The sequence below is a fragment of the Crotalus tigris genome, unplaced genomic scaffold (assembly GCF_016545835.1).
Source record: "Crotalus tigris isolate CLP2741 ecotype Arizona unplaced genomic scaffold, ASM1654583v1 scf7180000018335.1346539, whole genome shotgun sequence".
Taxonomy (NCBI): Eukaryota; Metazoa; Chordata; class Lepidosauria; order Squamata; family Viperidae; genus Crotalus; species Crotalus tigris.
The window spans coordinates 905001-920000 of NW_024096950.1; the positions used below are offsets into that span (position 1 = coordinate 905001).

Genomic DNA, 15000 nt, shown 5'->3' on the forward strand with positions numbered 1-15000 from the left:
CAAAAAAACAAACAAACAACAACAACAATTGATTGATTGCATTTATATCCTATTTTTGTTGTTGCTATGCTGGAAGTTCTAGATGGCATCTATAAGGTCTTCCATAATTTTATTCCTGTGAAAAAAAGCCTGCGAAATCAAAACTCACGGCACTTTTTCAACCTGAGTTATTCTCAGAGATAAAATTTGCGATTTGGAAGCTTCTAATATTTTCCACTTGACTCGTTTTAAGGGGTGACCGGGCTGTTCTCTCTGCTACCTGTAGGTGGTGCTACAACAACACTTTCTTAGCAATCGAACGCTGCTCCATCCCTGTGTCTATTGGGGAAAGTTTTAGTAAAGTCTGTCCTGTAATTTTCTTGAAAATTAATGTCTAGTTTAAAATATTCAGATCCCACCATTTACCTGGGAAGGTGCTCCCTGAAATTACATCCTGTGCAAACCTAAACCTTCCCCTTAGGAGACAGCATAGGTTTTGGAATCTATCTTATAGATCAGGGGTCTTCAAACTTGGCCCTTTTATGACTTCTGGACTTCAACTGCCAGAATTCCTCAGCCAGGCACGCTGGCTGAGGAATTCTGGGAGTTGAAGTCCAGAAGTCATAAAAGGGCCAAGTCTGAAGACCCGTTATAGTATTGATGGATGCAATCTGTGCTTGCTCTGTGCTTGCTTACAAGGACTAGGGTGGAGAAAATGGACCCAGGGTGATAAAAAAACAAACAAACACCTTGCTGCCTTATTTATTCATTCAGATCACAGGCTGCCAACGAAACTGAACAATAATAGTCAGGCTCCAAAACTCCAGAAAGACAGGTTTTGTTCCTTCTAAACAGTTTCCTTTATTGTTCGTCACCCCTAGACAGAAATCTTGCCAAACTAAAACAATTCCTGACATCACTAAAGATATATTCTGAGAACTTCTAGGGATTTCTTCTCAACCAAACAATTTAAACTTTGCTGTTTCTTGGTCCTTTGGAATGCAGCCCCTCCCTCCTGGGAATCCAGACTGCATTCTACCACAATAATGTCTCAAAGGTACTTTATTCAAAAGAAAACTGGACTTTCTTGGTTTTTATTTTTTATTTTTCTTTTAAAAAAGGTTTCACTTCTCATCCAAGAAGCTTCTTCAGTTCTGAAGCTTCTCGGACAAGAAGCGAAACGTTTTTCAAAGAGAAAAACCAAAGTCTAGTTGCCCTTTGGAAAAAGCACTTTTGGGACAACCATGACCTGGATGACTGACCATCTGCAAAGACATTCTAACACAATCATGGAATTCACATACCACGTTAGCCTTGGATTAGCAACACACTTCCTGCATTCACATAAAATGCCATCCCCATGGAAATAAATTGTTATGATGGGTGTTTCATGATGACCTTGGTCACATCACACGCTAAGATGGATGTTGGGCTTTCTACAGTATCATGAACATATCCTATCGTGCAATGAACAATAATTACCAATTTTCCCTAGTCCAGTATATGGTGGAACTCAATTCCCCTGAATTTACAACTTTCTCAGTCTACCTATTTCAACCAAGTTGAGTTCTGTTGACTTCAGCCAGTCAGCTGGGAAGGTGATCTTTCACTTCTGAATCTCCGTATTAGGCATCCTATAGGTTACTCGTGAACAAGGGTGTGTGTTAAAGGGCGTGTTGTGTGTATCTTTGGATGCAAAAATAAGGGTTGTTCCATCCACTTAGGAAGAGAGACAAGCTTGATTTGCAGTTTAATGTATGCAGTCAAGGACAGACATCCTGCTATGTAGCTGTTACACTGAAGCTTGTTTGAACAGCAACAAGGAAAAAACCGAAGAAGGAGCTTCTGTGCAATTCAAAACATATTTTATTTACTAACCTGATCTTTTGCCAAATGCTTCACCTTTATCTTTCACAGATTTCAAAGTAAATGAGTTTCCTGCAGCCTTCCTTTGTTTGAACAATCTGTCTGGGTGTGCATAGGAAGAGGAACAAGGATTTCCCCCTTTCTTAAAAAAAGTTTGCTTTATTATATTATGCTATCCATTATACAGCCTTTGCATTAAATCAGAAGAGGTGGAAGGGCCTCTTAAGTCAACCTCATGATGCAGGAATTCAAATTAAAACGTATCTAATGGATGGCTATCCAGATTCTGATCAAACCTTTCCTGTGAAGGAGATTCCATAATCTTTCTGAGGAATGGGTTCCATATGATTTGTCTCTGCCAACAATCAATCAGAATATGCTTTCCTAAGATCCACTCTTCTGTTCTTCATATTAGAATAGGGGTAAGCAACCTTGGCTTTTATGACTTGTGGATTTCAACTCCCAGAATTCCTGAGCCAGCATGGCTTAGCTTGGAAACTCTCCCTTTCCCCTCAGCATGGCTGGCTCAGGAATTCTGGGAGTTGAAGTCCATGAGTCATAAAAGAGCCAAGGTTACCTGTCTCTGGCCTAGGCCTAGGCCGCTTTATAACTCGTGGACTTCAACTCCCAGAAATCCTGAGCCAGCATGGCTCAGCTTGGAAATCTCTCCCTTTCCCCTCAGTATGGCTGGCTCAGGAATTCTGGGAGTTGAAGTCCACGAGTTATAAAAGAGCCAAAGTTGCCTACCCTTGTACTAGAACAACTCTTTTGATCTTCTCCATCCTTTCAGATGTTTGAAGAAGGTTATTATATTCCCCCCCTTCCTCTTAAGACTCTAAATATACCCAATCCCTTAATGGAACATAGAATCATAACACTGGAAGGATCCTCAGAGGTCTTCTAGTCCAACCCCCTGCTCCAATCAGGAGATCTTATATCATCCCCGTCAAATGGTTGTCCACTCTATTTTTGAAAACCTCCAGTGATGGAGCACTGAATTTAATTTCCTGACTGAACATGAAAATAAATGAAAGGGCGATCATTCTCTTCCGAGTGAGGGTGATCTGGGTTTACCCTTTCCTTACAGAGAAAGAACCTTCTGGAATGAGTGTAGCCACAACTCACCTTGTCTTTGTTGGCCTTGATCTTCCGAGGAACAGGAATGTATGTGCTGTCAAAAAGAGAAATATAGTCTAGTCAGACAAAGCTTACTGCTTCTCACATTGGAATGAAAAAGCAATCTTAATTCTGAATTTAGTATCCCGACAAGACTGTTGCTTACAAATAGGGAATCTAATGGGACACAGGGCAAAAATCATCCTGCAGCCAAGAAGGCTCCACACAGATTTGCACTACTCAGGTGACCCTGAGGACACAGTTAAACCTCTAGGACAGTGTTTCTCAATCTTGACAATTTTAAAGCATGTGGACTTCAACTCCCAGAATTCCACAGCCAGCAATGCTGGCTGTGGAATTCTGGGAGTTGAAGTCCACATGCCTTAAAATTGTCAAGGTTGAGAAACATTGCTCTAGGAGGCCTCAACGACTCTCTAAAAGAATGCAAATGACCAGCTGCCTGCAAGGAGTAAAAATCCTTCCATTTCCCCCACCATCCAGTCAGAGCTGAAGAAGCTTCTTGGATGAGAAGCGAAACGTCTTCAAAGGAAAAACAAGCAAGTCCAGGTGCCTCATGAAAAAGCACCTTTGGGAGAACCCAATCAAAGGTAGAACATGAATTTGAAACATATAGGTAGCCCTTGATTTATGACTGCCACCGAACCCAGAATTATGACCATTAAGTTGTTGCTGTGGTTAAGCAAGGCACTCATGCAACCCATCGCTCCCCATTGCAATCACAATAGTAGTAGTAGTAATAAATAATAATAATAATAATAATAATAATAATAATAATAAAGTTGGAAGGGACCTTGGAGGTCATCTGGTCCAACCCCCTGCTCAGGCAGGAAACCCTATACCATTTCAGAAAAATGGCTGTGCAATCTCTTCTTAAAAACTTCCAGTGTTGGAGCATTCACAGCTTCTGGAGGCAGGTTGTTCCACTGGTTAATTGTTCTAACTGTCAGGAATTTCTCCTTAATTCTAGGTTGCTTCTCTCCTTGATTAGTTTCCAGGAGAGAAGCAACCTAGAACTAAGGAGAAACTTCCTGACAGTTAGAACAATTAACCAATGGAACAACCTGCCTCCAGAAGTGGTGAATGCTCCAACACTGGAAGTTTTTAAGTGAGTTTCGCTAAGTGACTTTTGCCCCATTTGATGTCCTTTCTTGCCACAACTGTGGAGTGACTCATCGCAGTTGTAGTAACATGGTTGTTCAATTAATCTGTCTTCTCCATGGACTTTGCTTGTCAGGAGGTTGCAAAAGCGGATCACGTGACTCTGGGACCACTGCACCCGTCGTAAGTATGAAGCAGCTGCCAAGGATCCAGATTTTGATCACATGACCAAGGGCTGCAACGGTTGTAAGTATGAAAAACGGTCATAAGTAACTTTTTTCAGTGCCGTTGTCTCTTTGAACGGTCACTAAATGAACTGTTGTAAGTCGAGGACTACCTGTATAATCAAGGATGGTTCCTGCCCTAATTTCCAGTTTAATTCCCTAATAGTTCCCATTCCAAAATACATGCAGCTCACTAGTATTCCTACCATTTGATTTATTCCTTTAGGAAAGTTGGCCACTGCACACTCCCTTAGTCATTCTGGCTAGATTACAAGACACAATAAAAAAAAACTATAAAAGTAGCAATAGACCCAACACTTATAAAGTACAAAAACTGCAGGCAGTAACACTAAAAGGCCTGGAAAAATATGTGAGTTCTGAGCCTTCTCATAAATTGTAATAAAGGAAAGATTTTGCTTCGATTTCTAGCAACTATTTATTGCATAATATAGATCCCCTCATTGGAAAAAGTCCAGTTGGTTGTTGATGTGAAAAATATCTCTGTTGGGACTGGTACACACAATGCAGTCTAAGCAATTTTTAAGATTAATTTACGAAAAATTGGCAATTTTTGTAGTTAGGACTTCCTGTTAACCTTTTTTTTTTTTTTTAGTATAGTAGATAGATAGTAGATCAAATCGGTTGACTGATAATAGATTTCTAGAACTGTGATATTTTTAATGTCAGATAGCAATTTTGCAAATATAGATGTATGTGTTTATAGATAGGGGTCCTGTTTTGCAAGAAAAAGGGAATAATTCCTGTTGCTGAAATATATTTATCAGTGTTCAACCAGAAGGGACATTTTCTGTGTATGCTTGATATTTTGTTTGTACACTTTTTATTTGTTTGTTTTTGTATTGTATTTTTAATAATAATAATAATAATAATAATAATAATAATAATAATAATAATAATAAAGTTGGAAGGGACCTTGGAGGTCATCTAGTCGAACTCCCTGCTCAGGCAGGAAACCCTATACCATTTCGGACAAATGGTTGTCCAGTCTCTTCTTAAAAACTTCCAGTGCTGGAGCATTTACCGCTTCTGGAGGCAGGCTGTTCCACTGGTTAATTGTTCTAACTGTCAGGAAATTCCTCCTTAATTCTAGGTTGCTTCTCTCCTTGATTAGTTTCCATCCATTGCTTTTTGTCCTGCCTTCAGGCATTTTGGAAAATAGCTCGACTTCCTCTTGTATGTGGCAGCCCCTGAGATACTGGAACACTGCTACCATGTCACCCCTCATCCTTCTCTTCATTAGACTAGATATACCCAATTCCAGCAACTGTTCCTTATGTTTTAGCCTCCAGTCCCCTAATCATCTTTGTTGCTCTCTTTTCTTTTTGTCTGTATTTTAACCTTGGAAATAAATAAAGTTTGATACGAATGAAGGCCAATATATACGTGTCCTAGGATAATGTTGCAGGATCAAATCTGGGTTGGTCACTGGGACCAGAGTTTTATCTTCTGACTCATGCTCCATCCTCAGGGAATCCCTCTAGCAGAGTGTGTGCTTTGGGCTATTTTGTGTGTGGTATTTATATGTTGCCTGGTTGGGTGTGACTAAAAAAGCCACATACAACCAGGCGCCATATAAATATCACACCCCGAATACCCAAAGCATGAATAGCACACAGCACGAATCCGAAAGCTCAAAAGACCTGGTGGCTGATCCAAATTGGATCCTGCAAAAAATTTACACAAACAAAGCAATAGGAAAAATTGCCAAAGAATGTTTATTAATGGATTTTTTAAATAAACAATAGATGAACAAACAATGATAGGAGAAGACATTATCTTTCCTTGTTTGGTCAAAAGACACGGACTTCGCCAATGATGAAAACTTTGCAACTTGTCACATCTTTCGTACATAACTTGCATCACTGTCCTGAAAACCAAGTTTTGGATCTTACAAAGAAGAAAAATTTTAAAACCTTCCGTTTACACAATTCAGATCACAAGATCCTTGTCCTGAAACGCCCTTTTGCTGAGTAGATGAAATACAAATTCCAATGCATATTAATATCCCCTTGTGCTCAATACAAAAGTGTTTCCTGGACAACAAGGAAGCACTACTGTGACTCCATTGTTCCCACCACGTTTGCGAGTGTGCTTATACATACGTGTGCTTTTAGTGTAAAATCTGTTAAGAAACATTTTTTCCCCAGTGTTGACATTAAGCTAACAGCAGTCCCAGCTTAGCCTCTTGGTGTTATAGAGAGTAGAAGATATTCGAGGGAAATGATAAGGAAAGAAAAATATTTTCATGCAATGCAGAACTTAAAGGAACTATGAGGATGGCCATTAATATAAAATAGCAGAAAAGAGGACCTTTCTTCATTTAATTTGATTAGATTAACAGTGTTCTCTCACCCAGAAGAGAATAATAAGAGAAGGCTGACTAGTTTTCCCTTGAAAATGTTCTGCTTTCGTAGCTCAGCTTCTAATTTTTGAGACACTTAAGAGTCCCAGAAGGCAGCAGTGATCATTTAGAGTAGAAGCTGTTGAGAAATTGTTAAGGTGTGTTTAACAAGCACCTGTCATACTGATAGAAGAGAATATTTGTAGCTCAGGGTTCAACTGTGGTATCCTTGGTGCTCTCTGAGCTTGGTGGTTTGCTGGCAGATGTTTCATTACCAAACTGCATAACATCATCAGTGCATAAGTAACATCAGCAACACCTCACCAGCAATCAACACCCAGATGGAACAGAGATTAACACCAAGATTAACACTAGACCAGGGGTTAGGCAACCTTGGCTCTTTTATGACTCGTGGGATTCTGGGAGGGTTTTTTTTTTATTGAAAGTTTTTGCAATTTTACAATAAAATCCCTCTCCTACTACCTCCCTACCCTCCCCAAAACCCTCCCCCCCTCTTCCCAGAGCTGAATACAGGGTTAGCTAGAACTAAAAATACAAAACATTTAAACTTAAGTAAACCTCAAACAAAAATTACATTAAAAAAAACAAATTTTTAAGTACTTTAAGTCCAATATATATATATAATAAAAATACTTATTATCTTAAACTTTAAACATAAATTATTCAAAAGCTAAATAATATCTTTTAATATCATACTTATACTGTATAAAAAGTTTATCCATCTTTTCCACACCAAGAGATATTTCTCTTGCGATTGATCTTTCAAATAAGCCGAAATTTTTGCCATTTCAGATAAATAAGAAACTTTTAAAAACCATTCCTCCAAGGTAGGCAAAAATTCGTTCTTCCAATATTGTCCTATCAACAACCTTGCCGCTGTAATTAAATTTAACATTAAAATAATTTCTTTATCATCACAGTCAACAATAATACCTAACAAAAACAATTGTGGGGTGAATTTTATCCTTCTCTTAAAAAATTTTTGAATATTCCACCATATCTTTATCCAAAAAGCTTTTATACTTTTATATGACCACCAAATATGATAGTATGGGATTCTGGGAGTTGAAGTTCCCGAGTCATAAAACAGCCAAGGTTGCCTAGCCCTGCACTAGATCAACAAGCAACAAGTAAATAATACACTAATTAAGGAACTACCAACTCAGACAAACAAGCTAGCAGGAAACAATAGCCTAATTAAGGAATCACCAAGAATATTCCCGTAGACACTGACAAGTCAAGCCACTTTTATATAAACAGAGATTAAACCACACTCTCTTCTAGCACAGAAGGTGTTACCTACTTTGATAATGAAATATCTGCAAGAAAACCACCAAGCTCAACGAGCAGCAAGGACCTCACCTTCCTACTATCTAAACAAAAGTTCCATTTGTTCAGTGAATTCTGTTCCATTTTACGATTTACGAATCATAGCAGTTGTTAAATTAGGAACCCGGTTGTTAAGTGAATCTGCCTTCCCGTTTGACTTATCTTGTCAGAAGGTCACAAAAGATGATCACATGACCCCGGGACACTGCAACCGTCATAAATATGAGTCGGTTGCCAAGAGTCTGAATTTTGATCTTGTGACCATAGAGATACTGCAACGGTCATAAATGTGAAAAACAGTCATAAGTCATATTTTTCAATACCGTTGTAACTTTGAACGGTCACTAACTGAACTGTTGTAAGTCAACGACTGCCTGTACAGGTAGACCTCGACGTATGACCACTATTGAGCCTAACATGTTTGTGGTTAAGTGAGACATTTGTTAAGTGAGTTTTGCTGCATTTTACAACCTTTCCTGCTACAGTTGTCAAGTGAATCCCTGCATTGGGTAAGTTAGTAACCTGGTTCTTAAGTGAATCTGGCTTCCCCCATTGACTTTGCTTGTCGGACGGTCACAAAAGGGGATCACATGATCCTGGAACAGAGCAACGGTTGTTAAGTATGAACCAGTTGCCAAGCATCTGAGTTTTGATCACGTGATCATGGGGATGCTGCAAAGGTTGCAACTGTGAAAAATGGTTGCGGGTCACTTTTTTTCAGTGCTGTTGTAACTCTGAACGATCACTAACCGAACTGCTATAAGTCAAGGACTACCTGTATTATATAGTAATTTTCCCAAAGTTTAGAACTCCCTACTTCGGCTTTCCAGCAATTTTAGAAACTTAGCAAGAGGGTTATTATTATTAATAATAATAATAATAATAATAATAATAATAATAATCAGCAACAGACAGTAAGTGCCGCCTATGCAAAGAAGGTGAAGAAACAGTGGACCACCTGGTAAGCTGTTGCAAGAAGATTGCACAGACTGACTACAAGCAGTGGCATGACAAAGTAACAACAATGGTGCATTGGAAGATCTGCAAAAAATATCATTTGCAAAAACTGGTAGGATCATAAAATAGAGAAAGTCATAGAAAATGATAAAATTAAACTGCTCTGGGACTTCAGAATTCAAACAGACAAGCACCTGCAACATAACACCCCAGACTTAACAATTGTCGATAAGAAAGACAAAAAAGTCTGGATAGTGGATGTTGCAGTGCCTGGAGACAGCAGAATAGAAGAGAAAGAACTGGAGAAGATAACAAAATACAAAGACCTACAAACAGAAATAGAAAGACTGTGGCAAAAGCAAGCAAGGGTAGTACCAATAGTCATAGGCTCCTTGGGTGCAATCCCAAAACAACTGGAGCACCACTTGAACACCATTGGCATTGACAAATTTGCTATTAGTCAATTGCAAAAGGCGGCCTTAATAGGAACTGCTTCCATCCTGCGACGATATCTGTAATACCATCAAACATCCACATCTGCCTATCCCAGGTCCTGGGTAAGGACTCGATAGGTAGACAAAATGCCAAATCCAGTCTGAACATCTGGCTGACTGTGCGATGATCAATAATAATAATAATTAAAAAAAAGTTGGAAGGGAGCTTTGAGGTCATCTAGTCCAACCCCCTGCTCAGGCAGGAAACCCTGTACCATTTCAGACAAATGGCTGTCTAATCTCTTAAAGACTTCCAGTGTTGGAGCATTCACAACTTCTGGAGGCAGGTTGTTCCACTGATTAATTCTTCTCACTGTTCAGGAAATTTCTCCTTAGTTCTAGGTTGCTTCTCTCCTTGATTAGTTTCCATCCGTTGCTTCTGTGGACTTGTACCGGGCCGCGGCATGCCAGCAACCGGTCCACACAAACAAGCAAAGCCCCATCTTTGGGATGCAGGCAGAACACAAACCACACACCCTCTGGTCCATTTCCCCCCCCAGACTTTCAGTATTGCCGTCTTACATCTGCGCTACCTGAGGAAAATACTCAACATGCAGAAGAATCTACTTACTGATCGATGGTGCCGTTTGTGAGAGCACTGATGACCCAGCGCAAGTCTAAGATTTTGAACGGGATGAGAATCATGTTGACCGTCTCCCCTAGTTCTCGATAGCTCTCCGGGTAGACAAAATGATGAGTTGTTTTGCTGCCGACGTCCAATTCGAAGCTCTTTATTGGGGCTTTGTTCATTCTTCATGCACAAAGGGGGTAAAAAAAATTGAGGAATGAGAAGAAGTATCACTCAACAACAAGAAGAACACTCATACTTTGGGTTTACTCCTTGACTTACGACCACAATTGAGCCCCAAAATTCTGTTGTTAAAACAGTTGTTAAATGATTTTTGCCCCGTTTTATGACAACAACAACAACAACAATAATAATGATGTTGGAAGGGACCTTGGAGGTCATCTAGTCCAACCCCCTGCTCAGGCAGGAAACCCTATACCATTTCAGACAAATGGCTGTCCAGTCTCTTCTTAAAGACTTCCAGGGTTGGAGCATTCACCACGTCTGGAGGCAGGTTATTCCTGTCAATGCTGCTAACATCGGATGTTCTTGCTTTGACCACATATGGAGATACAACCATTTTCCTTCTTATGTTTTACTCTTAGAATTAGAGTTAGAATTAGATCAGTGGTTCTCTACCTGTGGGTCGGGACCCCATTTGGGGTCGAATGACCATTTCATGGGGGTCGCCAAACCACGCAGTCTGTCATTTTTTTCCCCTTTTCCCTAGCTGTCCTACTCCCTCTTATTGGTGGCCACACCCACTTGGGGGTCACCACAACATGGGGAACTGTATTATGGGTCACGGCATTAGAAAGGTTGAGAACCACTGAATTAGATGATACTGGGGGGGGAGAGGAGGAGGAATGTGCATGGGAGTTTAGTTAGACATAACAATATTGTAACTAGTGTGAGAACCAAGGTTAATGAAATAAGAGATGATAAAGAATTGGCGGATTGGAGAACTGGAGGGAAAACCTGCATTTCAAACTAATTGGAGAATGTGATTTATGACAATGAGAGGAGGGAATTGTGCTTTGATACTATGTGCTGGGGGGGGGGAAATCCAGGTTTTGACTTCGATTGCCGATGCTATGCTTCTCTGAATAAAGATTCTTTAAGGTAAACAATGCCTCAAAGTTCTTTGAAGAGTTTCATCTGTCGGAACCATGACAGTTCCACTGATTAATTGTTCTACCTGTCAGGAAGTTTCTCCTTAGGTCTAGGTTGCTTCTCTCTTTGCCACAGTTGCCAAATGAACCATGGCTGTTGTCAGTCAAGTCATGGTGATTAAATGAATCTAGCCTCTGCATTGACTTGAATTGTCGGAAGATCGCAAAAGGTGATTGCGTGGCTCCCGGGATACTCCCAACTGTCATAAATATGGTTGAGTTGCCAAATGCTGCAAGGTTCATAAGTGTGGAAAATAGCCATACGTCACTTTTTTCAATGCCCTTGTAACTTTGAACGGTCACTAAACAAATGATTACAAGTCAAGGACAAGCGGTATATGCAACATCTCTTGATTTGAAAGACAGGGACGTGGCTCTTATTTGAAGCTGTGGTTAGAAAACATCGTTTCCTAGAGGCAGCTTGTAACTTGTTCAAATAAAACGAGAACAATAGTGGTTAAGCTATGACAAGAATATGACAAGGACAAGAAAAAGAATGTTCCTGGGGATTAGGCAAGTGATAAGTAAAGATTGAAGTTTGCTATTCGAACAGACCGTTTTTCTTGATTTATCTTGCATGCTGCATTTATCTGTCCAAATCCACTTGAGCAAGGCTAGATTTGGGAGATCTTTGCTGGTTTTTTTTTTTTTTTGAAATTTTGAAATAATTCAAAGGTATCCATGTTATTTTTTTATTTTTTATTCGCTTAATAATATAAAATACAAAAATACAAAAGCAAGTAGTGGGAAACAAGGGGGAGGGGAGGGGAAGGGAAAGAGAGAAATGTGGAAGGGGGGGGGGGAAAGGCATTTACTTCCAACTCACTTGCAGTTAGAATAAGGGAGGGGTCCCCAACCCCTGGTCTGTGGATCGGTACCAGGTTGTGGCATGCCAGCAACCGGTCCGCACAAACAAGCAAAGCCCCATCTGTGGGATGCAGGCAGCACACAAACCACGCACCTTCCGGTCCGTAGAAAAACCTTTCTCCACAGAACTGGTCCCTGGTGCCCAAAAGGTTGGGGACCTCTGGAATAAGGCATTAACATCAACTTTTTACTTTTCCATAATATTATAAACTAACTAGCTATTTCTATAATAGCAAATCTTTTACCCTTTATGGTGGACATGCGATAAAAGCAAAGAAATATTGGAGCAGGATTCGTATTCTAATACAGAAAATGCCTTAAAGTGAAATGTAAAAATAAGACCAGACACTTTTCTTTTGGGCTTCGTGGAAAAAGACTTGGGGGGAAAAAAATTGGAATTCTGATCTCATACAGGTTGACGGCAGCAAGAATACTCTTCGCCAGGGGTGTCAAACTCAATTTCATTGAAGGCCGCATCAGCATTGCGGTTGCCCTCAGGGAGCTGGGTGGGTGTGGCCAGGGTGGGTACAGCCTACTGGGTAGGCGTGGACGGAGTGGGTATGGCCTACTGGGTGGGCATGGCCAGCTCTATATCGTTCGCGTCAAGGGTGCCTGTGGGGGCCTGGGCAGGAGTGGGACAGATCTGAGGGTCTCTGGCAGAAGGGGGTGGGACCAGGGCACATGCCAAGGCATGGTCCACTGGAGTAGCCTCACTGTTCCTTTCAGGCCATGCGGGGTGGGGGGTTGGTGGTATGGGCCGCCCAGAGCATTGGCCAGCAGCCTGGCCTTGAGCACCTGCAGCACCAAGCCCAGCCCACTTCCTCAAGGTTCTCCTGGTTCCTCACTGTTTCCAGACGGCCTTGTGGAGCTAAGACTGAATGTGTTTCAGCATGGACGGCCACCACAAAATTGTACAATGGCTCCTGGCTGGCCTGGGCCAGGGCCAAGGCAGAGGGGGCCGTTCCCTCACTGTTTCCAGGATGGCTTCGTGGGCCATATGAAATCAGTTCGTGGGCCGCATCCGGCCCCCGGGCCTTGTGTTTGACATGTCTGCTCTACGCATAAAAACAGAAGGACATTTCGGTTCCCACCATGGATGAGTGGCTACAAAAGCTGATGGAGTTAGCAGAGATGGGGCTAAATTGACCGTTCTGATTAATGAAAAGAATATAACTGCTTTTGCTTCTACTTGGAAACCGTTTCTGGACTTTGTGCTTGAGGTAGGAAAAAAAATGAAATGTTGATTTTGAGATTTTTTTTTTTTTTAACATTTTGGCAGGGGTGGAGGGTTCCTATGGCCTAAAACAGGGGTCTTCAAACTTGGCCCTTGTATGACTTGTGGACTTCAACTCCCAGAATTCCTCAGCCAGCATGCCTGGCTGAGGAATTCTGGGAGTTGAAGTCCACAAGTCATAAAAGGGCGAAGTTTGAAGATCCCTGGCCTAAAAGAACTGGCAACAATTGGGTCAAAGAAGATTAAGTTATTTGTTTCTTGGATACCATTTGTCCATACCTGGCAGGGCATGAGCAGAAAAGGAGGATTGTTAAGAAGAAGAATGGGAAAGAGATGGAGGGCAACTGTATACAAGTGGGATTCTCTTCTGGTATGGCCTCTTCTGCTTCCTCCAATGGATGGCTGCCATGTGCAAAGAAGATCCCTCATCTTATTACTGCTTTCTGTGGATGGAGGCTACTTTCTCTTTAGGAGGGATTTTACTTGAACCCAGGGACTTGCAGCTACTTACCTAAACACAAGGTCATGAGCATCAATCTGCTGGCCGTACTGTGACTGCCGAAGATTCCCTGAATTTCCTACAACAGCACACCTACGACACCGTGAACTGCTCCTGTCCAAAAGTTGCTCCCAGTCTCCTGGAATGAAGCTGAAGAGTTCCTGGATGGTCTCATTCATGGTCTTGGGACTTCTCTCTCCCTGGAGTTTCTGCAGAGAAGATTTGGGGGATTCACTATGACATTCTGAAAAGTTTGAAGACCCAGAGGTCAGAAGGCATCAAGTGACAAAGTTCTAAGCTCTTCAGAAAGGCTTCTAACTTAGATGAGCCATGCTCATTTGATCCATAAGAACAGGTGGGTCTCCAAATCTGGCAACTTTAAGACTTGTGGACTTCAACTCCCAGAATTCCTCAACCAACCATGCTGGCTGGGGAAGTCTGGGAATTGAAGTCCAAAAGTCTTAAAAAGTTGCCAAGTTTGAAGACCCCTGCATAAGAATATGCAATTTATTGTTGATCTTAAGATGTTCACTGCCCTCTTTCATAGGTAGAGTAGTACTCCACTTATGGTGCTACACCTGGGGCATTGTTGGAGTGCATCCAAAACCTGTACTTTCTTTGCCTATGCCAGACATGTCAAACAGAAGGCCCGCGGGCTGGATGTGGCCCGCGAGGTGGTTTCATGTGGCCCGCGAAGCCATCCTGGAAACAGTGAGGGAACGGCCCCCTCTGCCTTGGCCCTGGCCCAAGACAGCCGGGAGCCAATGTACAATTTTGTGGTGGCCATCTATGCTGAAACGCATTCAGTCTTAGCTCCATAAGTCCCCCCCGCATGGCTTGAGAGGAACAGTGGACCATGCCTTGGCACTTGCCCTGGTCCCACCCCTTTCTGTCAGAGACCCTCGGATCTATCCCATTCCTGCCCAGCCTCTCACAGGCACCCTTGATGCGAACGATGTAGAGCTGGTCACGCCCACCCAGTAGGCCACACCCACTCCATCCACACCCACCCAATAGGCGGCACCCACCCTGGCCACACCCACCTGGCCCCCTGCGCGCAATCTCAATGCTGATGCGGCCCTCAATGAAATGGCCTATGCCGTCTCCCTCCCCTTCTGTTGAGAGAGGACTGTTCAATTTTGACCTAGACGGCCTCCTTGAAGCTTCCAAAAAGCTTCTTGGGTGAGAAGCGA

At 41.8% G+C, this 15000-nt stretch overlaps 1 protein-coding gene across 4 annotated transcripts in view; it reads right to left on the reverse strand.

Annotated features, from left to right (window-relative positions):
- The window catches only part of ST3GAL1 (ST3 beta-galactoside alpha-2,3-sialyltransferase 1), a 128591-nt gene that overhangs the window by 8680 nt on the left and 104911 nt on the right, over nt 1-15000 (reverse strand). For all 4 annotated transcript variants that reach the window (XM_039350466.1, XM_039350469.1, XM_039350467.1 and 1 more), the window contains 3 exons: nt 13820-14016; nt 10039-10218; nt 2971-3016 (listed from right to left, as the gene is read on the reverse strand). In XM_039350466.1, coding sequence (XP_039206400.1) covers nt 2971-3016; nt 10039-10218; nt 13820-14016 — 423 coding nt within the window. The remainder of the gene's footprint in view (nt 1-2970; nt 3017-10038; nt 10219-13819; nt 14017-15000) is intronic.